General features: G+C 43.5%; 1 protein-coding gene across 3 annotated transcripts in view; it reads right to left on the bottom strand.

The window, feature by feature from the left end:
* The window catches only part of LOC119969227 (ribosomal protein S6 kinase alpha-3), a 123,769-nt gene that overhangs the window by 93,499 nt on the left and 16,039 nt on the right, over nucleotides 1-14,231 (bottom strand). For 2 of the 3 annotated variants that reach the window (XM_038802555.1, XM_038802553.1), the window contains one exon: nucleotides 2,907-2,966. In XM_038802555.1, coding sequence (XP_038658483.1) covers nucleotides 2,907-2,966 — 60 coding nt within the window. The remainder of the gene's footprint in view (nucleotides 1-2,906; nucleotides 2,967-14,231) is intronic. The other variant, XM_038802554.1, reaches the window with a different exon arrangement.

Raw genomic sequence — 14,231 nt, forward strand, 5'->3', positions numbered from 1 at the left:
CCAGCTTGGGTCACTGTCTGTGCGGAGTCCGCAAATTCTCCCCATGTCTGCATGGATTTGACCCGGGTGCTCCGGAGTCCTCCCACAAGTCCCAAAAGACGTGCTTGTTAGGTGGACATTCTGATTCTCTTTTGGTGTACCCGAACAGGCGCTGGAGTGTGGTGACTAGGGATTTTCACAGTAACTTCATTGCAGTGTTAATGGAAGCCCACTTATGACACTAATAAAGATTATTAAACTGAAGTGAAACTGAAGTTAAAACTGTCATTAGCAACCTAGGACATGTAATAATCTTATTTTTTATCCTCCTAGTGCTTACCAGCTTGTTATCTTTAACGTATACACATATAACTAGCTGCGTCAAGATTTAAAAAAAAAAATTTTGGTTGATTTTTTTAAAATTTAGAGTACCCAATTCATTTTTTTTTCCAATTAAGGGGAAATTTAGCGTGGCCAATCCACCTACCCTGCACATCGTTGGGTTGTGGGGGCAAAACCCACGCAAACAGAGGGAGAATGTGCAAACTCCACACGGACAGTGACCCAGAGCCAGGATCGAACCTGGGACCTCGATGATGTGAGGCAGTAGGACTAACCCACTGCGCCACCGTGCTGTCCTCAGCTGTGTCAAGATGACTGGCATACTTTCAGAGTGACTAGTTACTGTCTAGAAATACATACGGACTTAATTTTTCAACTTGTATTTATGTAGCACCATTAATGTAGAAAATCATTGCAAGATGTTTCACAGCGGAATGATCGGCCAAACAAATTACGCTAAGCCAAAGTGGACAGGTAATTAAAATCTTGGTCAAAGAGACTTCTTGGAGAGAAACGCCACAATTAGGGAAATAATTCAATAATCTAGGGCCTGAACAGCTAAAGGCATGAGTGTCAATGTTGGCCAAAGAAAGTAGGGAAGGCACAAAAGGCCATAGATGGGAGAACATATTGTTTTTTGAGGATTGTATGGCTGGAAGGAAGGCAGGGGCAAGGATTAGGCTGGTTTAGCACAGGGCTAAATTGCTGGCTTTGAAAGCAGACCAAGGCAGGCTAGCAGCACGGTTCAATTCCCGTACCAGCCTCCCCGAATTGGAGCCGGAATGTGGTGACTAGGGGCTTTTCACAGTAACTTTATTTGAAGCCTACTTGTGACAATAAGCGATTTTCATTTCATTTCATTTCAAGCACAATGGGCAGAAGCCAAGATGAAATCCTTTATAGCTTAATAACTGCAATCACATTTTCTGCATTAGGAACAGGAAGAATATTAAAAATTATTTCCTCAGGTTTAAATGCATTAGTTCCACAAACAAATGAAGACATGTCAATTTAGCGTTTACTGAACTGAGAATGTGAAAACCCTACAGTTAACATACAAATATAAACATATGATGCAAGCATATTGCATACAAGAAAATATTTATTACTGTTTTGATCACCCTTTTCTAGTTTCTTGTTACACCCACCAAAACCACCATGTCTGATGTGCACATAACATACAACTTAATGTCTATGTCCAGGTCTATCACAATTGAAAAGATTAACAGACTGACCTTGGAAATAGACGGAATGATTGAGGCATCTTCTTGGGTCTATATTTTTAAGTAATTAGTTATTTAAAGTCATGCTGCAGTTAGAACAAAATGTGGAACGGTCTCACGATAACTAGTGATACAAGGCATAAAAAGATTATGGGAAGAAATTTAGATTTGATCTGAGCTATAGAAACTCCATGCTGCAACCTACTTAGCATTTGTGACTTTTGTTGGCATCTTGAATTCCACAAAAGAATTATGCTGATTTAGATTATCAATTGTGTTCTTCTCGTCTGACAACATCAAGTTCAGTACAAATTAAGCAATAAACAGCATAGCTGGATTCCTTCCAAATGATTTTGGACAGGCTACTTGGTTACTACAAGATACTTAAATAGCTCCCATTGTTGAAAAGCTCTGGTTTACAATGCCATGCAGCAATTCATACAACACCCACATAATATGTCAAAAAAAATTAACAAAAGACAGCGAGAGGGGAAGTTACTTGTTGGGCTCATGATCTTTGACCAAATTGTAATGGAAAGCTCTGCAATAGGATATGACAATAAGTGAGAAATTATGTTGACAAAGCACTGGAGCTCACCCAAGTGAGAATTTGTATGCCACTATTGTGGAGTTATAAATTCTAATGTTGAGTAGTATTTTGTTTAAAGTAACTTTTAAAGATATCAATTTTATATTCTGATATCCGACTCACTCAAGTGATCAGTCCACAAGATAAATTTAGTGAGGGTTGGCTCACAGAGCAGCCTCAGTAGATAAAAATGCAAGTCAGGGAATTAGGACTGAAATGGCTCCCTAATATTAATAATAATCATAAAATTAAAATAATAATAATAATAACAACAACAACAACAATAGCTTATTGTCACAAGTAGGCTTCAATGAAGTTACTGTGAAAAGCCCCTAGTATTTGCACCAACAGCAAGTTATTCTATCACTAGAGGACTTCAAGTCAAAGCTGGCTGTCCTCATCAGATGATTCACACATGCACTTTCATCAGTTGCAGAGTAACAATTTGGAACAGGAATGCTGGATGATATTGTTCTTCGCCATAAATTGGAAATGGTGGGATCGATTGTAAGTCTATGCTTGACCAGCCAACTCAGCACAGATTAGCAATCAAACCTGGGAACTACAGACTGTGGTTTAGCAATCTGAAGAAACCTGGTGAAACCTGAAGAAAGTTGAAACTACAGATTTAAACATTAATTGCGGCAATAAAGCTAACTACTGGAGAGGCGGCACTTATTTGTTTTATAAACTATGTTTAGGTGTACAGTACAATTTTCAATTAAATGTTAAAAATATATATGTCAAATCAACATTCCAAAACATCAACTTACAGGTTGAAGAACTGCTTCGTCTTCTGACATGGGCTCATCCACCAATTGTTGCCCATCCTGCTACAAAGTGAAACAGAAAACAATAATTACAGGCTGTTGTGTAATGTTTTTAATACTAACAATCATTTTTTTTTTAAATCGAGAGTGAAAAGTTTCTATCAAAAGCTTATCCTAATGAACATTACCAATCTGCTTCTACTGGAAGGAATTGTCACAGAAAAATAAAAGGCTAACCGTAAAGAGCTTTATTTAGCAGTGATTTGATTCAACTATTTAATCATAAGGACAAATTTCCATGGCAAATTTGTTCATCAGTAAAACAAAATCTGCCAATATCCAATGCAAGTGACCTTTCGACAATTGGTAGAATAGTTCCATTAAAGTCCAATGTTTAAACCACATTCAAATATACGAGAAAATATCCAAGAATTGAGAACAAGAATGTACTGCACTTGAAGGTACATAATCCATCTCATTTGTTATATCTCGATGTGTATAACCCATACCACAGCCATGTCTCAGAAGCTAACAAAGGAATTTGAGGACATGACTCATAAGGCGTCACAATGTCAAACCCAAACCCGAATTCCTTCCATTTACAGTTCCATAGTTTATAGAAACGATAATGACATTTTGGAGTGATCTTCATGTCATACCTGTGCAGCCCTATTCACTAGCGAAGTTCCCAGTCTTAGATTAGCCAAAACATTTCCATTTTTGAATTAAATGTCAGATTCTAATAAAGAATCTGACAAGAAGTATTAGTTTGATCTAGGCTTGTTCAGTGTATTCATTCTAAATATATCTTGGTCAATATTTAATGGTATTCGATAATTAAGCCCCCAATTAAATTATCTGGTCGTTGTCGCCTTGTCTGTGGGATCTTGGCTGTCACCTTTCCTAGGAATTCTATGATAACTTCTACATTAAAACAGTGATTGCGCTTCAAAAGAATTGTTCTGGGTGTCATGGGGCTGGGAAAAGTAGCCAATATACTTTAATGACATGGCAATCTACCTTATTCTTTATTCATGGCCAGTACAAGATCTGTAAACAACCTACTTCATTCTAGCATTATGTGGGGTCATATTTACCCAGATACAACCACGGTTTAGAATTACAGGGGCAATAATTGTAGCTGTATATTTTTCACTTCTAAAGTATGACAGAAAACATAATATTGGTTCATAATGGAATTTATTGCTAGTGATTACACTATGGCATCATCCAAACTTTACAGGACCATTGGTAATTTACTCAGAGGAAATACTGTCAAGAGATTGAACAGCACATAAAACACACAAGAAAAATATCAACAGCTTAACAGCAAGTATACACTTTTATCTTGCCCCTTAGATTGCTGGTTCAGTAGATCCAAGTTCAGTTCCACTTGTGGTTGAGTTAGTCTCCTACTAAGCAAGTCTGTCAACTGGTATGACTCATTTAATCCATTTTCTTTAAGGTCTGGATTTCAACGCTGGAAAACCATATCTTCACAAACAAACCGGGGGAGATGAACACCGTCCATCAAATAATCTTTCTTCACAAAGCATTTTAAGTACACAAGTGAGGTGGTGGCAATGGTATACACATCTGGCTCTAGCTGAACCCACACTGAATTTGAAGAAACGGTTAAATCAGGAAGATTAATTGTGAAACAGCTATTTTAATTCAAATACACTAGGCGAGTTGTTTTAGGGCAACAAAGAGAAACAAGGAGAAATGGAGGCTTGACAGGGCTGATTCTGATAAGGAAAGTCAATGCTGGGAATATAACTTTCCTCTCTCACTGATGCTAGGATTTACTGAACAGGAAAGATAAAATGGAGATGGGTGCTCAGTGCACTGCATTCTGCAGTGATTAGTCTTCCACTTGATCATTCTCATCAACATCAGAACAAAGATAAGGGTTGGGATTCTCCGGTCTCCAATGCCAAAATCGCATTCGGCTATTGGCTGGAGAATCCACGTTGCGCCGAAATCGGGGACGGCGCTGCTTTCGCAATGCTCCGCCCCCTCCAAAACAGCACACTCTAGGAGTAAGGCGCACGGACGGCCTCAGGACATTACCCGATGCCCTCCCCCCGATGCTCCGTCCCCGACCGACCGGGTTCCCGACGGAGTGGGTCACTCATGCTATTTGTTTCTCAGGAACTCGGCGTGGCTGTTGGGGACTGAGTCCAACACCGCCAGAGTCGGGGGACAGAAATCCGCGGGCAGGGAGGCCTTTGATAGGGGCTGGGGGTACTGGTGGGCGGATGGCGAGCCAAAGGGGGGCACTATTTGACAGGCTGGGTCCGCGCGCGGTTCGCGCCATGTTGCACGGCACGACCACGGACCTGGAAATTGTCCGGCCGTGTGGCAGCTAGAGCCTGGTGCTCTATACGGCATGCCTGCTCACCCACCACCAGATGAGGATCGGTGGCCGTTTTGCACCGATTTGCCGGTTGTAAAATGGCAACGTTCCCATGCTGGCGTCTGGATATAGTCTCCAAATTGGAGAATCCAGCCCAAGGGCTCTCTCAAAGTAATTAACAATCACTCCAATCAAATGCAACCTAAAGCAAATTTACTCTCCACATGAATCAGAACTTTAAAATTACATCCATCAGGAACAGATGAACATGCCTTGGGTATCTTTTCTTTAAATTTATGAAAATGAATAGAGTACTATTGGGGAAGGGCAAAACCAGAGACTATCAATATACGATAGGCACAGCGAATTCAAAGAGAAAGTTCGGAAGCAATTTTATCCAGAACTGAAAGAATTAGGTACTTATTATTGCAGAGACTGCCAGCACAGTGGTGCAGTGGGTTAGCCCTGCTGCCTCATGGTGCCGAGATCCCAGGTTTAATCCCAGCTCTGGGTCACTGTCCGTGTGGAGTTTGCACATTCTCCCCATGTTTGTGTGGATTTTACCCCCACAACCCAAAGATGTGCAAGATAGGTGAATTGGCCACGCTAAATTGCCCCTTAATTGGAAAAAATGAACTGGGTACTCTAAATTTATTTTCAAAAAATTATTGCAGAGAGTTATGTCGAATAGCACAGATTCATTTAAGGGAAAACAACAATGGAACATATAGTAAGCAAAGTCACCATAGTGCCAGGTGACCAAAGGCTCACCACACCTCAGGCGAGGGGCAAGGTTGAGAAGACAGGCTTCATGAATAACCTCAGCCAGTACCTGGAACACGCGCTGCTGGCCTTGCTCTGCAGCACGAACCAGCATCTGGCCAAGTGAGCTAAACCTGCTCCCCACAGTGGAGCATATAGATCAACAATGAATGATTGGGCCTGTTGTTGTGCTGTATATTTGATGTAATTGTATTTACAAAGTTGGCTTCATGAACTGCAAGTCCATTGTCATATTCTTGCCCCTCAGATAGTTGGTAGTTCAAACCCAGATGTGACTGACCCAAGAAAGATGCTGGGAATCTTTGCACTACTAACAAAAGATGTTTAGGATCCCTTAAATTCTATATATTTTTAATGTTTTAATTGCAGTTTTTAATTTTGTAAACTGTACAGTAGATAAAGGTATGTGCATCGGTACAATATCCAAAAAGTTTCCCTTGGTATCAATCCACCCCCAGTCCCCCACCACCCCCTTCCTTTGTTGCAGGATATTTTCTTAGGTCACTTATTGTACAACGGGCAATTGTCCTCTATTTACATATCTGCGGTGCTTTCCCCTGGCACTTTTCACATTTATACTCCACCTCCGGGAAGAACCTGCTCATTCAGGTTCTTGTCAGGTGCGTTCTGCAATTGCATGAGGCTTAGCCTTGCGCAAGAGGTGGAGTTAGCACTGTTCAGTACTTCGCTCCAGAGTCCCCACCCTATTTCCATCCCTAGTAGCTCCTCTAGCATGGTGTCTCAGGTCCATGGGTATGCTGTAGTTTAGAAAGTGCTTTACTTATAGGTATCGGAGTTTGTTCCCGTTAGGTAGCTGCAGTCTCTCTGCCAATTCCTTTAAGGTTGCTAGTTTGTCCTCTGTGTAAAATTCCCCAACAGTCATTCAGTGTTCCCCTCGTCCTGTCGCCACTTCTTAAAGGTGGCATCTAGCATGGCTGGTGCGAGCATGTGGTTGCCGCAGATGGGGGCGATCTTCGTCAAATCGATGTACTGCCTCATCTGGTTCCAGGTTCGGAGGGTGGCTACCACCACTGGGCCTGTTGAGTGTTTTGTTGGCAGGGATGGGAGTGCTGCCGTGGCAAGGGCCTGGGGGCCGTCCCTGGACAGGAGCTCTCCTCCATCCTCACCCATTTCCATGTTTCGTTCTTTCACCCATCCCTCACTCTTTCAACTGTAACTGCCCAGTGGTAGTACTGTAGGTTTGAGGGGGCCATGTTTCTTCTTTGTGGGACTTTTGGGGTTCTTCCCCATCCCCTCACACAAATGGCATGATCATTTTGTCTATCATGTCGAAAAAGGCTTTGGGGATTTAGATTTAGAGCTTCACTATGCGGATGACCTGCTCCTCTACACCTCGGGACCCGCAAAGCAGCATGGACCTGGACAGGAAGGGGAATATGGACAGTACATCCATTTTGATCGTCTGCACCCTCCCTGCCAGAGAGAGCAGGAGTGTATCCCATCTCTGTAGGTCCTTTTTTACTTCCTCCAATAGACTAATCAGGTTCCATTTGTGGATCCATATCCAGTCATGGGCAATCTGGATCTCCAGGTAGCAGAATTTGCTTTGGTCTAGTTTGAATAGTAATCACTCCAGCTCTGCCCCTCTCGGCTTCACAGGGAACACTTCACTCTTGCTCAGGTTGAGCTTGTAGCCCGAGAAAGCTCCAAACTCTCTCAGGAGCTTACGGATTCCTTCCATGCTGCTTTGCGGGTCCCGAGGTGTAGAGGAGCAGGTCATCCGCATAGTGAAGCTCTGCACTCTTGGTCTCCTCTTCAGATTCCCTTCCAGCATCTCGCCATTCTGAGGGCGTTCGCAGTGGCTCAATTGCCAAAGCGAATAAGAGCAGGAACTGCAGGCACCCCTGCCTTGTGCCTCTGTGCAGCTGGAAATATTCAGAGCTGGTGGTGTTGGTCCATATGCTCGCCTTGGGCGTGTTGTACACGAGTTTCACGAGGTGAACCCTGTCCCTAGCCCAAACCGCTCTATTACCTCAATGAGGTACTTTCACTCAACTCAAATGCCTTCTCTGCGTCCAGGCTGAGCATCACCTCCGGTATTGTCTCCCCAGATGGGGTCATTATCACATTCAACAGTCGTCTGGCGTTTGGTGACTACTGCTAACAAAGCCCGTCTAGTCCTCTGTGACTATCTCTGGTACGCAGTTCTCCAGCCGCTTAGCCAGGATTTTTATGGGTATTTTCGCATCCACACTGAGCAGCGAAATGGGTCGGTATGATCTGCATTCCATTAGGTCTTTGTCTTTTTTGGGTTTCATCGACATGGTGGCTTGCATTAGAGGCAGAGAGCCCCTTGCTAGCGAGTTTGTGATAATCTCCTGCAAGTGCAGGGCCAGTGCCGTTGCAAATTCTTGTAGAAGTCTGCCAGGAACCCATCAGGTCTCGGCACCTTCCTTTCCTGCATGGAGCTGATGCTCCCCATGTCCTCTCCCAGTCCTACTAGTGCTTCTATCATCTCCTCCTATCATCCCCAACGATTGGCATGTCCAGTCTGTCGAGGAACTGTTTCATACCCGAGTCCCCTTTGAGGGGCTCAGAGGTGTACAGCCCCCGATAGACGGCCTTGAATGCTTTATTGACCTTTTTTGGTTTGGCCACCAGTCTGCCTCCGCTCTCTTTTGTCTGAGCTATTTCCCTCATGGCTGCCTGCTTTCACAGCTGATGAGCCACCAAGCGTCTAGCCTCGTCTCCGTGTTCGTAGAAGGTCCCCAGTGCCTGGCGGAGTTGGTGCACTGCCTTCTTGGTGGATAGCAGGTAAAAGTCCATTTGTAGTTTTTTCCTCTCCACCGGAATCTCTACGGTCGGGGCCTCGGGTATCGTCTGTCGACCTCCAGAATGGAGTCAATCAGTTGCTGTCCAGCTACCCTCTCTTCCCCATCTCTGCGTGCCTTAATAGGTGATAATTTTCCCTCTAATCTTAATCTTCAGTGCCTCCCAGAACATGGAGGGCGAGACGTCCCCATTCCGGTTGTTAGCAATGTACTAGTCTATGACCTGTGATGTTTTCTGGAAGAAGACCTTGTCAGTCAAAAGGATCATGCCCAACACCATGTGGGGCGTTGGGCACAGCTGGTCTCCAACCTCACATCTATGTAACGTGGAGCATGGTCAGAGATTACAATTGCAGATAATTCCAGTCTTGCTATCTCTGGAAGCACCCGTTTCCCCACTACAAAGAAGTCTATAAGGGAAGGGACCTTGTATACTTGCTAGAAAAACCTGGGTGCATGAACTGCCATGGGTCCACAGCCCCCATCTGTTCCATAAATGTTCCCAGTTCTCAAGCCATGTCTGCCGTTTTCCCTGTTCTGGAGTTTGACCTGACCATCAGTGGGTCCTGTACAGAGTTAAATGCTCAAAAATAACCAGAAATAAAAGAGAGGGGAGCAATGTTCTTCGGATTCTGAGGCTTCCCTGGAATCGGCAGGATAAAATGCAATCAAAGCGATCAGATTGCAGCGCTAGAAAAAGACCTGCCTTAGGTCACGGAATTGAAGAAATATATGGAAAGTAAGTGATCTAGAAAACAGGTCCCGAAGACAGACCATCCGCCTTGTGGGTTTGCTGGAGGGGATGGAGGGCAACACGCCCAAGGGGCACATATGCTGTCCAAGATGGTGGGTGAGGGGGTATTTACCCCTCTCCCCTAATTTAGATTGGGCTCATTGCGCACTGCCGCTGAGACCTTGTGCAAATGAACCTCCATGAGTAATAATCATAAGGTTCCAGAAGAAAAAGGAACAGATCCTGCAGTGGGCCAGAAAGCACTGAACGTAAAATGGTTATGGCCATTCGATTTGGCTATACCAGGATCTCAGTGCAGGGCTGCCATCAACAGGGCAAAGTCTGTTCTACTCAAGAAGGGTATCCGGTTTGGGTTATAATCGGCCTGTCTTCAAGTTTCTGTCAGGAGGAGGGGTCACCAATTTGACTCCCCAGACGGTGCAAATATTTTGGTTAAGAAGCTTACACTGATCTCTGTTTACATCTTTCTTTGTATTGGTTATAGATTAAAATTGCTGTACATTCTGGAATTAAGTAACTTTTTACATGGTTGGTTCATACAAAGAAGTCATTATTATTGGGGTTGTTTTCTCTGCTAGTGCATAATATATATTCTCTTACTGTGCCATCATCATCACTCTGAACTGTTATATATAGGTTTATTGTTTTGCTCTTAATAGCTTTCTCAATTTTAAATATCAGGTTGGATGGAGAATCTCTCAGCTACAGAGCAGATTACTGAAGGGAATGTACAAAAGTGGGTATACTGCAGCTCCCACTCGCAAACACCATGTGAGTAGGATAATAAATTCAGGTTTTGTTTATTTAATATTTTTGTTAGGGGTTGTTGGGCTGAGGTTAAAGTTAGTAGTTTACATTGTCACTACTCTATATTTGTCTGTGGTTTGGGGCAGTCCAGGCCCGCTGCCCTGGTGGGATCTCTTCACCATGTCTTAACAGGGCTCCTTGTTTGTTGATCTGCAGATGCAATGTCTGACTCTGGGTGGGAGAGGCAGTGGAGGTTCTCCTTTCCGCCTTATAACCAGAATGTGAGGGATGTGAATGGACCATTAAAACGAGCAAGGGTTTTTGTACATTTGTGGGGTCTAAATTAAGATGTGTTCCTACAGGAGACCCACCTAGAGGTAAAGGACCAGATACGGCTTTGCAACAATTAGTGGGGCAAGTCTTTCACTCAGGTTTTAATTATAGAGCAATACTAAATTTCCATTAAAAAATACAAATTACTCCCTCCCAAATTCTGCATGACCCAATGGTCGTTATATTGTCTGTGATTCACTGGAGAACAGTTATTTTTAGTGTTTCTGCTCCCAATTGGGACGATCTGAGCTTCATAACCTCCTTCCCGACTTTGACTCACATTGGATGATCCTAGGAGGGGAAATAAAAAGTGTCTTGGACCCTAAATTGGACCGCTTCATGCCAAAAGCCCTGATCTAATTTGGAATGTCCAAAGCACTTCTTTCCTGGAACGGATTGGAGGGGTCGACCCGCGGCAGTTTCTACATCCAAACAGGAAAGTATTTTCCTGTATGTTGCATGTTCACCGTGCCTACCCCAGAATTGATCCACAATCTTTAAGCCCAGAAGAAATACAGAAATGTATCGGGTGACTACAATCCCCCAGCCCTGACAGCTTCCCATCCGAGCTTTATAAGAGGTTCTCAGAGCAGCTAAAATGTTATAATTGGACATGTTCAATGATTCACTGTCTGGGGGATCACTACCCCTAGTCCTTGCCCAAGCCACAATCTTGGTGCTCAAGAACTCAGTGTGGATCTTACTGACCCATTTGACTCCTGAACACAGATGTTCTCCTGAATGGAGCCCGGTCTCCCAACTATATTAATAATCGAAAGATCAGAGAGGTTTTATTAAAAGGTACCGACCAATGTCTGACGTCTCTTGAACATCCCCCAGCTGCTCGGGAACCTAAAGTTATAGTATCTTTGGACGCAGAAAAAGCATTTTATACAGTGGAGTGGAACTACCTTCTTGTGATCTTGGGTAGATTTGGCCCCAAATTCTCCTCCTGGGTTTGTCTGATATACAAATCCGAAAGCCAACATCTGCACAAATATGAACTTCTGACAATATTTTCTGCTAGGCTGGGCATTAGGCAGGGCTAGCCCCTTTCTCTACTACTCTTTGTGCTGGCAATTGAACTTCTGACAATAACGCAATGGTCATTGGATGGATGGAGAGGAACATACGGGGAGAGGAGCACTGGGTCTCGCCCTACTCCAATGACCTACTCTTGTATATTAGGATCCAGCCTCTTCAATAGAAAACATCATGAGGATACTCAATGTTTGGCTCTCTCTCGGGTTATAAATGAAACATGGGTAAAAGTGAATGCTTTCCAGCGAGTGTCAGCCAGAGGCGCTCAGCTTGGTTTGCTGCCATTTTGTCTCTAGCCTTCTAATTTCCTATAATCTGGGGAACTGCGTAGCCCATAACTGGGCTTTACTCCACAAATTGAACATTTCAAGCCTCATCCCTACAGGAGGTGGAATAGTCTCCCCTCTGACTCTTGCAGGATCTATGCAAACTGTCAAGATCAATGTGCTCCCAAGGTATCTATTCTTATTTCAATGTACACCCATTTTTTTGTCCAAAGCATTTTTAAATTACAGTCAACAAATTAATATTGCCGTTCATCTGGACAGGAAAGACTCCCAGACTCCGCAACACTCTGCTTCAGAGAGGAGGAGAATCAGGAGGCTTGGCTCTCCTGAATCTCCTGCTGTATTAAAGGCTGCCAACATACAGAAAATCCTGCAATGGCTCAGTGACCCAGGGTCGAACTGGAGTAGGATGGAGGCATGGTCTTGCGCCACAGCTTCCTCCCCACATACCATAATTGCCCTTCTCCCCTGTAGGTCTTTCCTCGAGCCCTGTGGTGATTTCTTCCCTCAGGATTTGGAAACAGTTTTGGCAGCACTTCAATCTTCTCTTACTGCCCTCATTTGCCCTGATGTCTGATAACCACCTCTTCATGTCTTCGAGGTTGGACCCCTCGTTCAGGACCTGGAGAATGGGTAGTGGGGGCAGGGGTCAATTTCAGAACTGTACAACTTCATTCCATCGTCGGACCCTACCCTTTGAATAGAGTACACGTGAAATAGGTTAGGGAGCTAGTCTCGGTGCTTACTGAGGTGGTGCGGAGAGAGGTCATCAACAGGGTGAATTCCACTTCATCCTGTGCCAGACTGAGTTTGATTCAGTTCAAAGTGCTACGTAGAACACATTGGAGAAAGGCAGGATGAGTGGATTCTTTCAAGACGTGGTGAACAAGTATGACTGCTGTTCATTTACATTGGCTAACCACATGCATGCGTTTTGTTCTTGTCCCAAGCTTGCTGGATACTGGGTTTCCTTTTTCAAAACAATATCCAAGAATTTCAGATAAAGCTAGAACCTTGCCCTCTGGTTGCATTATTTGATGTTTTGGACTCCGTTATTCTACTCGGGAGTGGGGGCAGGTATTCTTGCCTTTGCCTCCTTAATATCCAGGAGGCGAATATTACTTGACTGGAGATCTCCCGCACCACCCAAAGCATCTGCATGGGTGGAAGATATGACAGCGGTCTTGCATCTGGGAAAGATCAAATATGTAAGAATGTCATGGGAGTGTCCCTTTCAGAAATATTTTGTCTTATCTCATGGCTTCAGTGATGTCATTGTGTGGGTGGAGCTGGGCTGTGGGTTTTACTTTTGTTTCGGGCTTGTTTTGGTGGCTGACTTTTTTTGCTTTTGTTTTCACATTTGGCTGCTGGCGGAGAAGTCTTGTCTCTATATCTGCATTTTAAAAGCTGTTTCCAGATTACATGATAACTGAAAAGAGATAACTGCTTTCTGGAAGGAATGCAACCGTGCTGTTTTGGAAAGGACACAAGAGTATCCATTTGTTGGTCTTAAAGACAGTAAGAGTGCCATATGCTGTGCCACATCTTCGAAAATGGTTTTCTGGTTCAATGTGTCATGTGAGAGCACCTTTAAGAAATAAGTGTTAAAGAAATGTACCTTTAAGAAATGCGTGATCAGTGATGTCAAGAGTGTGGGTGGAGCTGGGCTGTCTGTCAGCTTTTTACTTTGTTTTTGAGCAGGCTGTTATAGAGTGAGTTTTTGGTTTCATTTTCAGTGTTGGAGCTGAAGCCAGACAAAGCAAGTGTACTGTTGATCTCTCTGCCATGAAAAGACTATCTCTTGATCATTTGGTGAATTCAGAATTATAAATGTTCTCCGTAGTGAATGTAAACCTAATCTGCTTCTGTTAAAAGGTGTTTCTTTTGTCTTCTGGATGTTGTTTGGGAAGTTATTAAGGATTACTTAGTGTTGTATCCTTTGGGGGTTGTATATGAATTGACAGTTGCTAAGATGTTTTAAAAGGGTTAACTTGAGTTCATAGAATAAACAGTGTTTTGCTTTAAAAAAAATACTTTTCCATTTCTGTTGCACCACACCTGTAGATTGGGTTGTGTGCTCCCGATACCACAATCTATTAAAAGTTGTGGGTCAGGTGAACCCCATGATACACTTTGGGGTTCTCTAAACCCTGGCCCATAACAAATGGGATCTTGTTATTAAATTGGAACAGCTTAAGGGGGAAATTCATTAAGGGTTTTACATAGAGTACT

Source organism: Scyliorhinus canicula, chromosome 7 (assembly GCF_902713615.1).
Source record: "Scyliorhinus canicula chromosome 7, sScyCan1.1, whole genome shotgun sequence".
Lineage (NCBI taxonomy): Eukaryota > Metazoa > Chordata > Chondrichthyes > Carcharhiniformes > Scyliorhinidae > Scyliorhinus > Scyliorhinus canicula.